Source organism: Mobula hypostoma, chromosome 13 (assembly GCF_963921235.1).
Source record: "Mobula hypostoma chromosome 13, sMobHyp1.1, whole genome shotgun sequence".
In the NCBI taxonomy this organism is placed as follows: domain Eukaryota; kingdom Metazoa; phylum Chordata; class Chondrichthyes; order Myliobatiformes; family Myliobatidae; genus Mobula; species Mobula hypostoma.
Genome location: NC_086109.1, coordinates 27680090 through 27699810, shown reverse-complemented (window position 1 = coordinate 27699810; position 19721 = coordinate 27680090). Strand labels below are relative to the sequence as shown.

The 19721-nt window shown below is 42.2% G+C and overlaps 1 protein-coding gene across 5 annotated transcripts in view; it reads left to right on the top strand.

The window, feature by feature from the left end:
* LOC134355512 (copine-8-like) overlaps positions 1-19721 on the top strand; it is a 674862-nt gene that overhangs the window by 157580 nt on the left and 497561 nt on the right. For all 5 annotated transcript variants that reach the window (XR_010020101.1, XM_063065493.1, XM_063065495.1 and 2 more), the window contains 2 exons: positions 9642-9681; positions 14800-14876. Coding sequence is in view for 4 of the 5 variants with exons in the window: in XM_063065493.1 (XP_062921563.1) it covers positions 9642-9681; positions 14800-14876 (117 nt within the window). In the remaining variant the exon portion in view is untranslated. The remainder of the gene's footprint in view (positions 1-9641; positions 9682-14799; positions 14877-19721) is intronic.

Genomic DNA, 19721 nt, shown 5'->3' with positions numbered 1-19721 from the left:
TTCATTCCTCTGGATTTCCAGTATCTGTGGAATCTTTTGTGTTTATGTCCTCTAATATATTCTGCATTATTTAACTGTAGTTTTACCTTCAAAGCTGTTCTCTTAAACTATTTTTATACAGGGGGATAATTTCACAGCAGATACTAGGATAAAAATATGAACTTAATTGCTTGCACTAAACGCATAAAATATTAACAGCTGTGCACTGTATCCTGTTTTCAGGATTTGATAATATCGCAGCTAAGTTCCTTTGGTTCCAATGGAACTGTAATTCGGGAACACAGCATAAAATATAGCTGTTATTGCATTACTGTATTGCCTTTAACATAGCTGGCTGAGCTTGAATTTTTACCCCAATAAGTACTGTGTTTGCTGCCAAATCAACAATGATTGCAATTTTAAAGGAACATATTCAATTGTTTGTGAGGTGTTTTAGATTCAATAGGTACATTTAACGTCAGAGAGATGTATACAATATACATCCTGAAATTCTTTTTCTTTGCAAACAGCAATGAAAACAGAGGAGTGCCCCAAAGAATGAATGACAGTTAAATGTTAGAACCCCAAAGCCACTCAGTTCCCCCCTCCCATGCATAAATAGCAGCAAGGCAACGATCACCCCCTCCACCAGCAAAAAAGCATCGGTGCACCCCCACCGAGCACTCAAGCGTGCAGCAAATTATCAGTAAAGACACAGACTTGCAGTACCCCGAAGACTACTGGTTCACCCGGTAATTCGACATACCACAGGCTCTCTTTCGCCCTAATGAGGGAAAAAGAGGTGTCTCCGTTTCACAGCGAGAGGGGAGACATAACAAACAACTTGCTGATTCATGATGTTAAGAGTCTGTTGTGTCACTTTTTCTGAGTTCTGTGCCCAGTGAGTCAGCCCCAGGGCTCAGGTCTCTGGACACACAGCCCACAGCAGCTTATCCGCTGCCCCTGATGTTCCATGTTTTCCCACGACGCCTCAGTCAGGGGCACTGACCTTGAATCAGCCCTTCTCCAGAACCACGAAAATCCGGCACCCTAAAGGTGTGCTAGTCTTCCAGGCCACGTCCTTGGGAAATCAAAAAGTGGCCCTTCGTGAAGCTCTGAGAGTGGGTCCCATTCCCCCAAAGAACCAAATTCAGAGTGTTCAGACCAGGTTAGGGTCTGCAAAAGAACCTTGAAAAGGAAAAAAAAAAGAGATCTCAAAGACAGAAATTGTGCTGTTTCTGAAGATGCAGCAAAGGAGTTGCCGCTTAGCGCCATCTTGACTTTGCTTCGCCCCCTGAGTGTGTGCTTTGACAAAGTGAGAGCCACTATATCAATGTGATAACTTATTTTCTTCATTATCCAGATTATGGCCATCAAGAATCTAGGAATGTAAGTGTAGCCTGGGAAAAAGTACCCGCTCAGGATAGCAAATACATTTTCGGGTTTTAATTCCTTTATCTGTTTTAGATGTTTTAGTGCCGGAAGAGGGCCTCAAAACAAAACAAACGAATTTACAACCAGTTCCTGCCATTACAATCTCAGTTTAAATTTCGATCCACACCCTTGTGTAGCGACAAATTGCGTATGCAGTATAAGAATACATAAAGCAAACCGCACGAAACTAGTGGCAACTCTGAAGGAACACAATACAAGCAACATTAGAATCCCACCAACCCTGTACCTTATACATAGCAGCAACAATGTAAGCGAAAACATCTCATCTAAGACGTCTACTCCCTTTTGGTACACACGTGCTTAACTTCCAAACAGAGACTAAACATTCACGTTACACTGTTACATCCACAATCAGTCATGATACAATGAAGTTAGACAAAAGGTACACTTTGGCACAACTTTTACAAGGAAGTTGTAAAATTACAGGAAGACTGACCTAATTAGCCGGTAAGGAACTTTGCACAAGCCACGCTATCCAGTGCCGATGCCTTCACTCATGAAAATCTAAAGCATCCACATGTAAAACATGTCGAATTACTGAAATTCTCAATTCCCCAACAAGCATAAATGAATTCACATGGATTTCGTCAAATAATGCTCACTGTTCCTCAACGTGTCCAGTACCTCTGGGAGGAACTTAATCCCAAAGCCCCAACAGCTTCTTCTGCAGAAAACAAAAATAGTCTCCCCACTATCCCGCGCGTGTGTAATGACATCACTGTCTCCAGTTAAAGGCACAGACAACTATTCTAGCATTACCCAGATGGATGCCCAAGTACACTTTTAACAATAATGAATAAGATTCGACGGTCACCCGGTTACATAAGAAATATAAACAAAATTACACCATTTGGCAACTTGTGCCTGCTCAGCTATTCAATAGGATATGTCTAATCTTTTATCAGCACAGTCCTGCACAATTCCTGTATCACTTGATTTCTACAATATTCAAAAATCTATAAATGTCTGTCTTAAATACACTCAACAACTGAGCCTCTACAATCTCCTTGGACAGAGAGTCCAGAAGTTCTGTCTCAGGATCAATCTGGTGAACCTAATTGTACAGTATTCCTTCTGTCAGAAGTGGAATGATCACTTTCTCATTAGTTAAGTTGCCATTTTGTCTTTAAGATTGTGCTTTTCTCTGAACTAATTTTTCTCCTACTTTCTTCCTGGTCCAAATTCTTCTTGAACAAATTCATCCAAACAAATAGTTTGGCCACATTTTTTTTCAGGAAGTTGAACAGGTTGAGGCTTTTATCATTGGAGTGTAAGAGAAAAAGCAGAGATCTTGAAGAAGTGTATAAAATTATGAGGGGCATTTACACGGTAAATGTACATGTTATTTTCCCCTTCAAAGTTCAAAGTAAAATTTATTATCAGAGTACATACATGTCACCATATACAATGCTGAAGTTCATTTTCTGCAGACATACTGAGCAAATCTATAGAACAGCAAGTATAAACTGTAAACATCAGGAACCTGTTAACTAGAAACAAATTGTGCAAATGCAGATATAAATAATTAGCAATAAATAATGAACTTGAATTAACAATATGGCAGAGTTCTTAAATGAGTGTTGCAATCCCTTTTGTTCAAGAGCCCGATGGTTGAGGGGTAGTAACTGTTATTGAACCGAGTGGTGTGAGTCCTGAGGCACTTGTACCTTCTACCTGATGGCAGCAGTGAGAAAAGAGCACAGCCTGGGTGGTGAGGATTGTTGATGGATGCTGCTTTTCTATGGCAACTTTTCATGACGATATGCTCAATGATTAGGAGAGTTTTACCTGTGATGTACTGGACCAAATCCGCTGCCTTTTGTAGGATTTTTCACTCAAAGGCATTGATGTTCCCATACCAGGCCATAATGCAGCCAGTCAGCACACTTTCCATCACACATCTGGAGAAATTCGCCAAGATTTTCGATGACATGCCAAACCTCCACAGACTCCTGTCGAAGTAGAGGCACTGTCATGCTTTCTTCACAATATGATGGTTCCAGAACAGGTCCTCTGAGATAGTGACATCCAAGAATTTAAAGTTACTGACCCTCTCTACCTCTGATACTCCGATGATTCCTGGCTCATGGACACCTGGTTTCCCTCTCCTGAAGTCTACAATCAGTTCCTTGGAGATGTTTTTGCCAGTCCAAGCTGACTATGGTTGAGGAAATCCAGGATCCAATTGCACAAGGGGGTATTGAGGCCCAGGTCTTGGAAATTACTGATTAATTTAGAGGGGATGATGGTATTGGATGCTGAGCTGTAGTTGATAAAGTGCATCCTGATGTGTGCATCTTTGCTGTCCAGATGTTCCAGGGTTGTGTGAAGAGTCAACAAGATAGCATCTGCTGTAGACTTGTTGCTTCAGGAGGTGAATTGGAGCCGATCTATGTCACCATTCAGACAGGAACTGATGTGCTTCAACACCAGCCTCTCAAAGCACCTCATCACTGTGGATGTAAATGCCATTGGGTGATAGTCATTCGTACAGGTTACCATGCTCTTCTTGGGCACCGGTACAATTGAAGCCTGCTTGAAGCAGGTGGGTACCACACACAGCTGGAGCAAGAGGATGAAGATATCTGTGAATACACAGCCAGTTGGTCAGCACAGGTCTTCAGTTCTCGGCCAGGTACTCCGTCTGGACTAGGTGGTTTCCTTGGATTCAGTCTCATGAAGGCAGCCCCCATGTCATTGTCAGATATTGAGACCAAAGGATCATTGGGAGACATGGGGGTGCACGGTGTTTCCTCCCTGATCTGGTCACAGTGAGCCTAGAAGTTATTGAGCTCATCAGGAAGCGAAGCTCTGCTGTCTCCTATGTCGATTGATTCAGCTTTGTAGGAGGTTATGGAATTCATACCCTGCCACAGCTGTCAAGCATCCCTTGTTGATTCCAGTCTAGTCTGGAATCTCCATTTCACCTGTGAGATGGCTTTCTGGAAATCATACCTGCACCTCTTGTAGCATTCTTGATCTCCTGGCTTGAATGACTCTCAGCAGATTTCAGATTTCATTGTTCATCCAGGGTTTCTGATTGGGGAAAACCTGAGTGAGTTCATGGGTACACACTCATCCACAGCTGTTTTAATAAAGTCTGTAATGACCCTGATGTAGACATTCAAGTCCTCTGATGAGTTCCTGAACATGGCCCAGTCCACTGACTCAAGGCAATCCTGTAACCGTTTCCCAGCCTCCCGCGGCTACCTCTTGGTTGTCTTGATCTCTGAAGCCTTGCTTTTTAGGCTCTATCTGTATGGAGGTAACAGAAGTCTAATTGAAACATATAAGATTATTAGGGGATTGGACAAGCTGGAGGCAGGAAACATGTTACCGATTTTGGGGGAGTCCAGAACCAGAGGCCACAGTTTAAGAATAAGGGGTAGACAATTTGGAACAGAGTTAAGGAAAAACTTTTTCACACAGAGGCTTGCGGTTCTGTGGAATGTGCTGCCTCAGAAGGCAGTGGAGGCCAATTCTCTGGATTCTTTCAAAAAAGAGTTAGATAGAGCTCTTAAAGATAGTGGAGTGAAGGGATTTGGGGAGAAGGCAGGAACAGGGTACTGATTGTGGATGATCAGCCATGATCACAGTGAATGGTGGTGCTGGCTCGAAGAGCTGAATAGCCTACTCCTGCACATTGTCTATTGTCTATTGTCTAAGTCCAGCCAAATGATCCGACTTACCAAAATTCGGTCTCAGGAAAGAACCATAGACATTCTTTATCGTAGTGTAGCCGTGGTCTAGTGTGTTGGGACCTCTGGTGCTACAGGTTATGTGCTGGTGAAAACTAGGCAGAGTTTTCTTCAAACTGGCCTGGTTAAAGTTGCCAATTATAATTTGAAATGCATCGGGATGGGCTGTTTCTTGTTTACAGACAGCATCGTGCAGATCTGCGAGTGCTTGCTTATAATCGGCTGGTGGTGGTGTATAGGCTATGGTGAAGATCACAGAGAAGAACCCTTGAAGCAAATAGAATAGTCTACATTTAATTGTTAGTTGTTCTAAGTCAGGGAACAAGAAGTCGATATAACCCCAACTTCCGTGTGCCAACGAAAATTGGTCAAAAAGCATACTCCTCCATATGTTTCCTTACCAGAATCCATTCTGAAAATCATAAAACCTTCTGGTCGAATAGCTGCATCCGGTGTGTTTGCTGTTTACCAAGTCTCAATGCAACAAGCAACTGAGATCTGCCTTATCTGCTTCTGAAACAGCAGCCTTGCCCTGAGATCGTCAATCTCATTTTCAAGTGACTGTACATTCGCCAACAAGATAGCAGACAGAGGATGCCTCACTCCCCCTGTGCTTCAGCCTCATTTGAATCCCGGCTGTCCTGCGTGTTTTCGGCCTTGACCTTGAAGGTGCCACACTTTAAGTGTCCTCATTTAACTGCTCCATGTTTAACCATCAAACATGAAATCTGAAGACCAATGTTGGGAATAAAGAACTAGAGGGCATAGATTTAAGATGGGAGGTGAGAAATTTAATAGGAATCTGAGAGGCAATTTTTTTTTTATCCAGTGTGGTCAATATATGGAATGTGGATTTTTAATTTTGATTCCTTTTCCCGTTCGAACATGTCACCTTGTGCCAAGATGAGGACGCTATCAGGGTGGAGAAGCAACACCTTATATTCCATCTGGGTAGCATGAATGTCGATTTCTCCTTCCCCCCCATCCCCCACTCTGACCTTTTATCTCTTCTCACCTGCCTATCGCTTCCTCCTGGGTCCCCTCCTCCTTTCCTTTCTCCTATGGTCCAACTATTCTCTGACTGACCTTTCCCACCTGTCCGGCTTCACCTATGACATTCCAGCTAGCCTCTGTCCCCTCCCCACACCTTTTTATTCTGGTGTCTTCCTGGGTAGTGGGTAGTGGCTCCATATGTCACTACTACAGGGCGTGGCGACCCTGCCTTACATGAGTCCTGGGCTCAGCTGGCTCCAGCTGACAGTACCTGGTATGGGCCCCTATCCAGGGTTACCGGTCCCACTTCCTTGTGGGTATCTTCGGGAGAAGAGAAGGCTAAGGAGTAAACCCTACGTAAATCCGGAGTGGAGCCCCTAAGGTGGTTGGATGACGTATCACGTCACCTCCCGGCAGCTCCTGCAGCCAAGCTGATGCCAAAAGTACTGCTCCACATTCCTTTGGACCACATCCGCGAGGCCGAGAGGGGAATCTTGATGTCTGGGCAGCCCAGGATCTCCATATTCATTGCCCAGGTCTGCGCCCCAGAACTAAACTAGGCACATCCATTGTCTAATTAGACAGGCGGAGCCATTGCATTACCTCCTTCCTTCTCAGTCCTGAAGACAGGTCTTGGCCTGAGACATCGAATTATTGACAGAAAACCATTTGTTTACCACTGCAATTATCCTGCTTGCTGCAATTTGGGCCAGGATATGGCAAAGGAGACTGCACTGTGGATCTGGACTAAATGAGCTACAAAGAATGGAATTGGAATTAGTTTGTTATTGTCATATGTGACAAGACAGAGTGAAAAACTTGTCTTGCGTACTGTTCATACAGATCAGATCATTACACAGCACATTGAGGTAGAACAAGATAAAACAATTACAATGCAGAATAAAGTGTAACAGCTACAGATAAATTGCAGCACACTAAGAGGTGCATGCTCCTAACGAGGTTGATTGCAAGGTCAGGAGTCCATTTTGTACTTTAAATAGTCTAATTACAGTGGGATAGATCTGTTCTTGAGTCTGGTGGGTTGTGCTTTCAGGCTTTTTAATCCTCTGCTGAGTTGAAGTGGGAAGAAACGAGGATGACGGGGCTGGGATGGGTCTTTGATTATGCTTGCTGCTTTACTGACAAAACCCATTGAGGGGAGGTTGGTTTCTGTGATATGTTGAGCTGTGCCTACAACTCTGTGCAGTTTTTCTTACGGTCACATGTAACACAGTTTCCATACCAGGCCATTATGAATCGAGATAGTATGCGGTCTTTGATGCATCATTAAAAAAGTGGTTAAGGTCAATGGGGACATGATCCCACCACTAAGCACATCTTTCCCTCCTCCCCTCTCTCAGCTTTCCGCAGGGATCGCTCCCTACGTGACTCCCCTGTCCATTCGTTCCCCCCATCCCTCCCCACCGATCTCCCTCCTGGCACTTATCCTTGTAAGCGGAACAGGTGCTACACATGCCCTTACACTTCCTCCCTCACTACCATTCAGGGCCCCAGACAGTCCTTCCAGGTGAGAGGCGACACTTCACCTGTGAGTCAGCTGGGATGATATACTGTGTCCGGTGCTCCTGATGTGGCCTATATATTAGTGAGACCCGACGCTGACTGGGAAATCGTTTCGCTGAACACCTACTCTCTGTCCGCCAAAGAAAGCAGGATCTTCAAGTGGCCACACATTTTAAATCCACATCCCATTCCCATTCTGATATGTCTATCCACGGCCTCCTCTACTGTAAAGATGAAGCCACACTCACGTTGGAGGAACAACACCTTGTATTCCGTCTGGGTAGCCTCCAACCTGATGGCATGAATGTCGACTTCTCAAACTTCTGCTAATGCCCCACCTTCCCCTCGTACCCCATCCGTTATTTATTTATATACACACATTCTTTTCCTCTCTCTCCTTTTTCTCCCTCTGTCCCCCTCACTATACCCCTTGCCCATCCTCTGGTTTTTCCCCCCTCCTCCTTTTCCTTCTCTCTGGGCCTCCTGTCCCATGATCCTCTCATATACCTTTTGCCAATCACCTGTCCAACTCTTGGCTCCATTCCTCCCCCTCCTGTCTTCTCCTATCATTTTGGATCTCCCCCTCCCCCTCCCACTTTCAAATCTCTTACTAGCTCTTCTTTCAGTTAGTCCTGACAAAGGGTCTCGGCCCAAAACGTCGACTGTACCTCTTCCTAGAGATGCTGCCTGGCCTGCTGCGTTCACCAGCAACTTTTATGTGTGCTGCCAAATTTATTTAGCCTCTTGAGCTTGTAGAGGCATTGGTGAGCTTTCTTGGCCATAGCGTGTAAATGTTTGGACCAGAATAGGCTATTCCTGATGTTCACTTCTAAGAACTTGAACCTCACTATGAGTTGACAGAAATGATAATACTTGGGAATTTTGTGATTTTTGTGCACTTGTTTATAGAATATTTGCAGCTAATTAAAGCTGAAATGTAGATTTATCAGAAACCCAGTCCTTAAACAAAAAAGATCATAGCAGTTCATACCAGTTTGTAAGGACATTGTTTTAATGATAATGACTGAAATTCAGTGAAGTTATTTTAGTATTATTTTGACGGCCTTCCAAGAGATTTAATTAATCCGTACTATATTTAAAAAATCATGAATAAAGATGGTGAAACCAAACCCCAAGAGATACACCACAAATTTTCCCCATAAGCATTTTAATATTCTAATTATTTTCTGCCGAAGCTGGAGACGGTTACGGCAAATCATTTGAAATATGAAAACAGAAGCCTGAGCACAGAAACCTCAGCTGCCAGTTCAGTATAATACTAAAGGAGTGCTGTGCTGTTGGAGATGAAACTTTTCAATTGAGGTGATAAATGGTAGCGCTTTTGGATCTGTCTTGTTACTTCACCTGACGTGCCAATGTTTATCTCTCAATCACTTTGCACAAAAAAAAACAAATTTACCTGGTCATTACCACATGATTGAAAGTATGTGGTGCAGAATGTTGGCAGCTAAATACCCTACACTGTGAAGGGACTGCACAGCAGAAGTGTTTCATTGGAAGTAAAGCTCTTTGAGACATTGTGTAAAGGGAAGTATAAATGCAACACACACAAAATGCTGGAGGAACTCGGAACTCGGCAAGCAAGGCAGCATCTATGGAGAGTAACAACATGCACGAGTGCTGATGATGGGTCTCAGCTCGAAACATCGACTCTTTGTTCCTATACATGGATGCTCCCTGTACTGCTGAGTTCCTATTGCATTTTGTGTGTGTTGGTCTGCATAAAAGTGATTCTGCAGAATCTCTTTTTTCTATGGAGGAGAATAAACAGTTGATCTTTTGGACTGAGCCCTTTCATCAGGATGATAAATGCAAGCATTTTATATTCTGCTCTCCAAAATTTTCATGATGAGGGATTGGAGGCTGTGGCATGAAGTTTAAGAAAAAGCAGCATTTTCTTTCTGTTCATTAATTTCATTGCACATTTAATTTAATATATTAGTAAAAGTAATAATTTCCACTCCTCTTTAGGTACGACGTCGATTCAAAAAGCCTGGACTTATCTAAACATGTAAGTGTTAATTTTGTTTCTACTTCTGAGTGACATTCTGTCATTTTAATGTTTATTAATATTAAACCTCAAGGCCTTGAAATTTCATAATGTACACAAGGGATTAGATATTTGCATAAGTGCGATGTTTTGTTACTGCAAAACATAAAATTAATTGGAAGAAAAACAAGGGAGTCCAGAACGCGAGTCTAACTTTTTTAAAGAATTTAAATGAAGCATATACATATGATGTGGTGGCTTGGTGATGTATGCCATTCATGTATTTTTGCATATAACCCGTAAAGAATTATTAAGCAAACTAAGAAAGCTTTATCAAGCCATGTAGTTACAATATTGCTGAAATATTTAATGCACAACACTCCTCCCTGCTTAGCTATAAACCCCAACTCAATATAGAATACATCTCAACTATATACACAGTATATTATATAATACAACTACCAAATACAGACATCCACAGCATAGTAAGTTTAAAATTGTCCCATTCCAGCTAAAGATTTAATCACTGTGGAGGATATCTTACTCTTGTGGAATAACATCTTTTGCGACAAGGGTGGTCATGCTGCTTGGCAGGTGAGATTTGTGGCAGTGAAACAATCTCCCATCTGGGGCCTCCTCTGTGGTGTTTGTAGGAATTGTCTCTGGGGCCCCAGGAATTGGTTCTGACAGCATTGGACACCTTTCTTCTTTAACAATTAACTCTGCTCTCCTCAAATGATTGATTTGTCATCTCCAGCTGACATCAGATGCAATTTCGGATGTCCAGTTCTACCCATAATCTTTCCAAGCACCCACTTTTGATCACCCCTGTAGTCCCTTGGCAGAACTGCTTAGTCCAGGAGTGAAACATCAAACCTCCTTGATTGAAGAGCCTTGAGTCTGTCTCAGCCGTTTGTCCTGCATACTCCTTCTGTGATTGAGTTTGAGGAGATTCAGGCATGAATGCAAAGAATGACCCAGGAACAGCATAGCTGGCCAGTTGTTTGTGGAGAGTGCAGCATTGCGATGTGCAAAGTGGAAATTGGCGATCTTCTGACTCAGTGTAGGGTGTTCTGCTGACATTGCTCGCAGTATGTTCTTTCCACCAAGCCAACTATAGCTAGGTGCTACGGTACAGATGTAATACATCTTATTCCATTCATTTTCAGGAATGACTGAAACTGTTCTGCAACAAACTGTGATCCATTGTCACTGACTAAGTGAAACACCAGTCATTGAGAAGAAACTTTTCAACACATAAATAGTTTCCAAGTTCATAGTGGAAGCTATTGGGAACACTTCTGGCCACGTTGTACCTTCATCCACTAATACCAAGAAATTTGTGTCCATAAATGGTCTAGCAAAATCCACATGAATCCTCTGCCAGGGCAATACAGGCTGTTCTCAGGAACACTTACAACACGCTGGAGGAACTCAGCAGGTCAGGCAGCATCCATGAAATGATCAGTCAAGAAGGGTTCCAGCCCGAAACATTGACTGATTGTTTCCACGGATGCTGCCCGACCTGCTGAGTTCCTCCGGTGTGTTGTTAGTGTTGCTTTGACCCCAGCATCTGCAGAGTATTTTGTGTTTAGGCTGTTCTCAGGGATGGAAAGGTGCTGCTCTTGGATCTTCTGGATGTGTTGGCATCCCAAACAGTGCATGGCAAGTTGCTTGATCTACTGATAACCAATGCTTTGAGCCAACACTTTCATTTTGACCATGCCCAGATGACCCGCATGTAGCTCCTCCAGCACTTCCACTCTCAGCATGGATGATACAACAACTCTCAATCCCCACATACGCCAACTCCCATCAAGGGCAAATTTATCCTGGTGGTGGTAAAATTGGGGGGAACTGTTGCACGTTCCAGCCAGTTAGTGTGGCCATGTAGACCTGAGGTAGTGTGGGGTCTATTATGGTTTCCCTTTGAATCATCTCTGCTGTAATATGGAGACTTTTAATTTCCATTAGGAAGAAACGTCGGGAGGAGTATCCTCTTTTGTAAATTTTTCAAGTAATTTCTTTTCCAAGGGTAAATGGGACAATCCATCAGCATTATCATGTTTTGTCGTCCTCTTGAATTCAACCTTGTAACGGTGTCCTCCAAGAAACTGAGCTCATCACTGTATTCGTACTGCTGCTGTCCATGGAACAAGGCAGATTGAAAATGGACAAAGTGTTTGATGATCAGTAACGAGGGTAGACTCTTACCCATACAAGTACTGATTGAAATGTTTTACACCCCAAACCAGACTCAAGACCTTTCGGTTAATCTGAGCATAATTTTTCCCTGCAGTGCTAAGGGAAAAAGATGCAAAGGCTGTGGGATGTTCAGACATGACTGCACTTATACCATAAGACATGGTGTCAGAGGTAGGCTTCACTGGACTAAGCGGATCATAATGTGTGAGCCAGTGCCTGATGTCACCATTTCCTTTACCTTTTGGAAAGTGACCTCACACTGCCTTGTCCATTGCCATTTCTTCCCGATCTGTAATAAAGAGTTCAAGGGGTGATGCACAGTAGCCATGTTTAGTAGGAACTTGTTATAGCAATTGACACATCCTCAAAAAGGACCAGAATGGTGATACATCCTTTGGCCTTAGGGTATCCACCACTGCTTGAACTTTTTCAGCACACTTGTGTAATCCTTGTGAGTCAATGGTGTGACCAATATAAGTGATGCTTGGTATAAAGAATTCACAATCATTGCACCGTGCTCTGAGGGCATAATCTTCTAATCTTTTTAACACTGTTTAGAGATTTTGGAGATTCTGCTTGCCAACCAGGTAACACTGAGTGTCTGGACAGCTTTGCACTACCTGGTCCATAGCTTTCTGCAAGACTGCATGAGCAGAAGCTATTACTCCAAAAATATGTCTATTATAGTGATTAAGCCCTTTGTAAGTGTTTATGGTGAGAAACAATTTTCACCCTTCTTCCATCACCCTCTATAAGTAGGCCTTAGCTAAGTCCACTTTGCTGAAGTGTTTTCCTCCAGAAAGGTTTGCAAAAATGCCCCTTTTCTGTACTGGGTTGATGGAGACCTTAAGGCAGGGGTGGCCAACCTTTTACATTCCATGCGTCAATTTTTTCACTCACAAGTTCAGATGTGCCATACAACTCTTGTATACAATTCAATTCTTGTAAAAATATGTTAATATAGAACTTGTGTGTGAAAAAATCGACGTATGGATTGTAAAAGGTTGGCCACCCCTGCCTTAAGGTAACCACAGATCCTCACAGACCCATTCTTCTTGGCTACTGAGACCAATGGCATTGCCCCTAGGCTCAACTCAACCTTGGAAAGTATTCCTTCAGCCTCCATGTGATCTAGCTCACTGGCTACTTTATCAAAGATGGTATAAGGAACCAGACGTGCCTTATAAAAACTGGGTGTGACATTTTCATTTAACACTATTTTACCCTTGATATGTTTCAGTTTTCAATGCCATCATTTATCACTGCTGTGGCATCATCCAGTACCTTTTCAAATTCGCATTCAGTTGACTCTATTACATGGAGATATAGCATGCAAATATTGATGGATCTCCAATCAACTTGCAGTTGTCTAAGCTCCACAATGCATGTCCTTCTGTTTTTACCACATACAAGCCCATTATGGTTTGTTGGTTATTGTATTTCACTGTTCCAAATGTCATTCGCACATGAGTAATCTTTTCTCCAGTGTAAGTTCTTAGTTGGATATCTGCAGGCTTCAAATGCCGTTCAAACTAGTTTTGTGGAATGACTGAAACAGCAAAGCCAGCATCCAATTCCATTTTAATTAATATGGTGTTCACTTCTTGTGTAGGCCATATTGCTTGTCTGTTGTCAATTTCACTTGCAAACTAAAGGCTATCCAGTCTGGCAACACACATCAAAGTTGCTGGTGAACGCAGCAGGCCAGGCAGCATCTCTAGGAAGAGGTACAGTCGACGTTTCAGGCCGAGACCCTTCGTCAGGTCCTGTACCTCTTCCTAGAGATGCTGCCTGACCTGCTGCGTTCTTGAATTTCCAGCATCTGCAGTATTCCTCGTGTTTGCTATCCAGTCTGGTGTCATTCTCATCATTATCAATTTTCTCAACAACAGCATGCAGATTAATGCTCTTTTTGAAACTGCTACTTTACTTTCTATCTTTATCTCTTCCCGGTGAAGTCCATTTATTTTTGTCTGTCCAACATGTTCTTTGTATGTGTACTACTTTGTTGCATTTTCTACAAGTTTCGCCTTTAACCTGCATTGTTCTGGTGTGTGTGAGCCCCTGCCTCAACAATTTGTTCTGCCAGGCCAATTTCTGTTTAGACTTGGCAGTTTTGTTTGCCCTCACTTTCACCTGACTGTCTCTGTCTGCTGTTTTCATTGATACAGCTATTTCAACTATCATCAGGCTTTGGACAGAGGTTGAGCTATGCTGAATGTTGCAACAAGAAACACAGGATGGAAATGTTTAGCAAACTGCACAATTTCACTGCAGCATACCAATTTAAGCATCTTTTAATTTCAAAGCTGTTACCCTCTTTAGTTGAATCAGCCTATGATTATCATCGATCTAATTAAAAAATACTGTAATGTTGCAAATTTGGATACAGCGAAAGAATGCAATACTGAGCAGGGAAGGCAGCTCCCGATGAAAGAGAAATAGAATTAACATTTCAAAGTCGGTGACCTTTCTTATGACTAAAATGATTTCTCACTTTTTTCTCTCATAGATGCTACTTAGTGTTTTTTATGAATAATACTTTGTTTTTGAAACATATTTTGTTTTTTTTTAGGTATGATTGTCATTATCCATGATTTTGTGCAATTAAAACTTGTGACAGCAAGTAAGCGTATAGAATGGGGGCGGGGGAAGAGAAAGTTAAGTAAATTAATTAGTAAGTTAATTCTAATGATCACCAAATTGTTGAACAAGCCATGTTGAGTGCATTAGCCATCTAATTCCTTATGGGGAAAATTAGCTTTACAGTTGTTTATTAAGTTTGGAAAGTTTAGCAGTTTACCTCCTTTGACTTTGTATAATCAGCTCTGTGTACGTGTGTGTGTTTGCATATTCTGTGCACACTTGTGTTTGCCTGCATAGATGTGTGTGCATGCATGTAACTTGTGTTAATATGAATTCTTTCTTTTGTAGGATTTTCTGGGTCAGATGTTCTGCACCTTGGGGGAAATTGTAGGCTCACCAGGGAGTCGACTGGAGAAACCATTAACGTAAGTGGAACATGGCTTGTGATTAATGCATCCAGGTACTCAGAAATATTGACGTATGACCGGTGTCATTGCTGATATAAAGTGGAGATACCTATCCACTTTATATCATTTGAACCTATTTGAAAAGGTTCCAATGGAATAGAAATGCAAAGGAGAGATGGGAACAAAGATTGAATCAAGAAAAGATTATCCGCATATGAGATGCACAAAGTGTTAGTTAGCTGTTTGCTCATTGACTGATTAGCAAGAGTCCTTTGTGAAAAGGATTTGGCTTGTCCAATTCCAGTTCCTGCCAAATACAAACTCAGCGTGCATTAACTGTAATACATATGGGAATTCCTCATTCCAAATCTATAAGAACAAGAATGGTGGGAATTGTAATCCCCTATAAGTTGTATCAAGAATCCTGCAACTTTCTAGAGAACATTTCTGCTGGCTGAATATCTCAACACTGGCAGTAGTACAAAGATGAGCAAACCAAATGGTATCCAACTTTAGACCTGGAGTTTGGGAGGAGAAGCTTAAACTCCAAAGGATGTTGTCTTTCATGGAGAGATGCTGAGGGAAGAGGCCATCCAAGGACTTAAGGGACCAGATAGGATATATTTTAATTAGGATTCTTTCCACTGAGATCTGTATTGGATCTGCTGCTAATGGGTTGGTAGCTGCGACATACCTTTATTGCTTGGTTGGTCTCCTCAAAGAGGTAAGCATGATCATAAGAACTGGCCCAGATTTTCCAGCTTTCAGGCTGTGAAATCTGCCTATTGAACCAGCTATCTGGCTCAAGGGTAGCAAGCCTATTGAAATTCATGGGAGAAACCCTTGAAACCAGCTGTCAGGAGAATGGTAAGTAAAGGTTTTCATTTGGTTTAATTGCTAGTTTTAAGCATGAGTATGTTTTCACTCACAATAAGAAAGGGAAATAATGTAAAGTCATCTTATCAAAAAAAGTGTAAACTCAAACTTAAGGACCCTCTGTTCCTTTAATTATTTTGTTAGACAGTGCAATTTGATATTTTCATTCTCAATGTTCTGCCCTTCTCCATATTGCTGAAGACATTTACCAAGCATCATCTTTATAATGATAGTGTTTAATTCTAAATTTCTGACATTTTGGCAGATGATGTTCCATTCTGTAATGTAATACTTTACCTCAAAACTAGATTGCTTAAAATCCATATTGGCATCTATTTTACTGAAAAAAATTCTGATGGAAGATCATGAACTTCTTCTGGGCAGCAACATCCATGGCTTTACTACCAAGTCATTTGCATTTGCATTCAGAAACTGGACATCCATAATAGCATCTGATGAAGTTCTGGACATCACTTCATCTGCATGTGTTTCATACATGCCATCTGCCAACCATTCTTACACATTGTTTCAGTGTACTTTAAGACCATAAGACAAAGGAGCAGAAGTTGACCATTCGGCCCATCGAGTCTGCTCCACCGTTTAATCATGAGCTGATCCATTCTCCCATTTAGTCCCACTCCCCCGCCTTCTCACCATAACCTTTGATGCCCTGGCTACTCAGATACCTATCAATCTCTGCCTTAAATACACCCAATGACTTGACCTCCACTGCTACCCGTGGCAACAGATTCCACAGATTCACCACCCTCTGGCTAAAAAAAATTTCCTCACATCTCTGTTCTGAATGGGCGCCCTTCAATCCTTAAGTCATGCCCTCTCGTACTAGACTCCCCTGCTATGGGAAACAACTTTGCCACATCCACTCTGTCCATGCCTTTCAATATTCGAAATGTTTCTATGAGGTCCCCCCTCATTCTTCTAAATTCCAAGGAGTGCAGTCCAAGAGCGGACAAATGTTCCTCATATGTTAAGCCTCTCATTCCCGGAATCATTCTAGTGAATCTTCTCTGAACCTTCTCCAACGTCAGCACATCCTTTCTTAAATAAGGAGACCAAAACTGCACACAGTACTCCAAGTGAGGTCTTACCAGTGCCTTATAGAGCCTCAACATCACATCCCTGCTCCTATACTCTATTCTTCTAGAAATGAATGCCAACATTGCATTTGTCATCTTCACCACTGACTCAACCTAGGGGTTAACCTTAAGGCTATCCTGCATGAGGACTCCCAAGTCCCGTTTCATCTCAGAACTTTGAATTCTCTCCCCATTTAATTAATAGTCTACCTGTTTATTCCTTCTACCAAAGTGCATAACCATACACTTTCCAACATTGTATTTCATTTGCCACTTCTTTGACAATTCTCCCAATCTATCCAAGTCTCTCTGCAGACTCTTTGTTTCCTCAGCACTACCGGCCCCTCCACCTATCTTTGTATCATCAGCAAACTTAACCACAAAGCCATCTATTCCATAATCCAAATCGTTGATATACAACGTAAGAAGAAGTGGCCCAACACGGACCCCTGTGGAACACCACTGGTTACTAGCAGCCAACTAGAATGGGATCCCTTTATTCCCACTCTCTGTTTCCTGCCAATCAGCCAACACTCTATCCACGTATGTAACTTTCCTGTAATTCCATGGGCTCTTATCTTGTTTAGCAGCCTCATGTGCGGCACCTTGTCAACGGTCTTCTGAAAATCCAAATATACAACATCAACTGCATCTCCCTTGTCTAGCCTACTTGTAATTTCCTCAAAAAATCGTAATAGGTTTGTCAGGCAGGATTTTCCTTTAAGGAAACCATGCTGAGTTCTGCCTATCTTGTCATATGCCTCCAGGTACTTCATAACCTCGTCCTTGACAATTGACTCCAACAACTTCCCAAACACCGATGTCAAGCTAACAGGTCTATAATTTCTTTTTGCTTCCTTGCCCCCTTCTTAAATAGCAGAGTGATATTTGCAATCTTCTAGTCCTCCAGAACCATTATTGACTTTTGGAAGATCATTGCTAATGCATCCGCAATCTCCACAGCTACGTCCTTCAGAACTCGAGGGTGCATTCCATCTGATCTGGGAGATTTATCTACCCTTAGACTATTCAGCTTCCTGAGTACTTTTTGTGTCGTAATTGTGACCGCACACACTTCTCTTCCCTGCCACCTCTGAGTGTCCGGTATACTGCTGATGTCTTCCTCAGTGAACACTGATGCAAAATACCCGTTCAGTTCCTTTGCCATCTCCTTATCTCCCATTACAATTTCTCCAGCATCATTTTCTATCGGTCCTATATCTACTCTCACCTGTCTTTTACTCTTTATATACTTGAAAAAGCTTTTAGTATCCTCTTTGATATTATTTGCTGGCTTCCTTTCATAGTTCATCTTTTCCCACTTAATGACCTTCTTAGTTTCCTTTTGTAAGCTTTTAAAAACTTCCCAATCCTCTGTCTTCCCACAAATTTTTGCCTCCTTGTATGCCCTCTCCTTAGCTTTAACTTTGGCTTTGACTTGTCAGCCACGGTTGCATCCTCTTTCCATTCGAAAATTTCTTCTTTTTTGGAATATATCTGTCTTGCACCTTCCTCACTTCTTGCATAAACTCCAGCCACTGCTGCTCTGCCGTCTTTCCCGCTAGTGTCCCTTTCTAGTCAACTTTGGCCAGTTCCTCTCTCATGCCACTGTAATTTCCTTTCCTCCACTGAAATACCGACGCATCGGATTTCGGCTTCTCTTTCTTAAATTTCACAGTGAACTCAATCATATTATGATCGCTGTCTCCTAAGGGTTCCTTCACCTCAATCTCTCTAATCACTTCCGGTTCATTACACAATACCCAATCCAGTACAGCCAACCCCCTAGTAGGCTCAACAACAGGCTGTTCTAAAAAGACATCTCGTAGACATTCTACAAATTCTCTCTCTTGAGATCCAGTGCCGACCTGATTTTCCCAATCCACTCACATGTTAAAATTCCACACAATTATCATAACACTTTCCTTCTGACAAGCCTTTTCGATTTCCTGTTGTAATTTGTAGTCCACATCACTGCAGCTGTTAGGAGGCCTGTATATAACTGCCATCAGGGTCCTTTTACCCCTGCGATTTCTTAGCTCAACCCATAAAGATTCTGCACCTTCCGATCCTATGTCACCTCTTTCTAATGATTTAATATTATTTCTTACCAATAAATCCATGCCTCCCCCTCTGCCTACCTGCCTATCCTTCCGATACACCGTGTATCCTTGGATGTTCAGCTCCCAGAGACATGCATCCTTTAGCCACGTCTCAGTGATGGCCACAATATCATACCTGCCAATCTGTAGCTGTATGACAAAATCATCCACCTTATTCCTTATGCTGCGTGCATTTAAGTATAACACCTTAAGACCAGTATTTGGTACTTTTCGCTTTGATTGCACTGCAACTCATCCCAATGACTGCAAATTTGCCGCGTCACCTGCCTGTCCTTCCTGACATCTTTACTGCTCACTATCTTAGATTTATTTCTGTTTTCCCCCTCCTCTGCTCTATCATTCCGGTTCCCATCCTTCTGCCAATTTAAAAGATACTTTAAAAGGTATCTGGGCACGCCAGGCAGCTATTTCATTAAAGGTGTGTGTGTGTGTTTTCCAAAAGGTGATGGTGGGAAATATTGGCATTAGTGTGAGTGTTGTCATTCACCTTTTAGAAGCTGGTGCCACATATACCACCTTCACTTTATTCTGGATTCTATACACAGTCACACAATCTCCGCTTAGCCCCACTCTCACCACTGAACTCAATTTCATGTTTTGCATCTTGTCCGAACAAAACAATCAGTGGATAATCCTTTAACTACATATGACCTTTTCAATACTGTACCTCACAAAGCCTTGGAGCCTTGTATTATTGAATTTGCAATGGTGGATCACTGACAGAACTTTTGCTGGATCCTTATAACCCACTGATCCCCCCCCCAAAA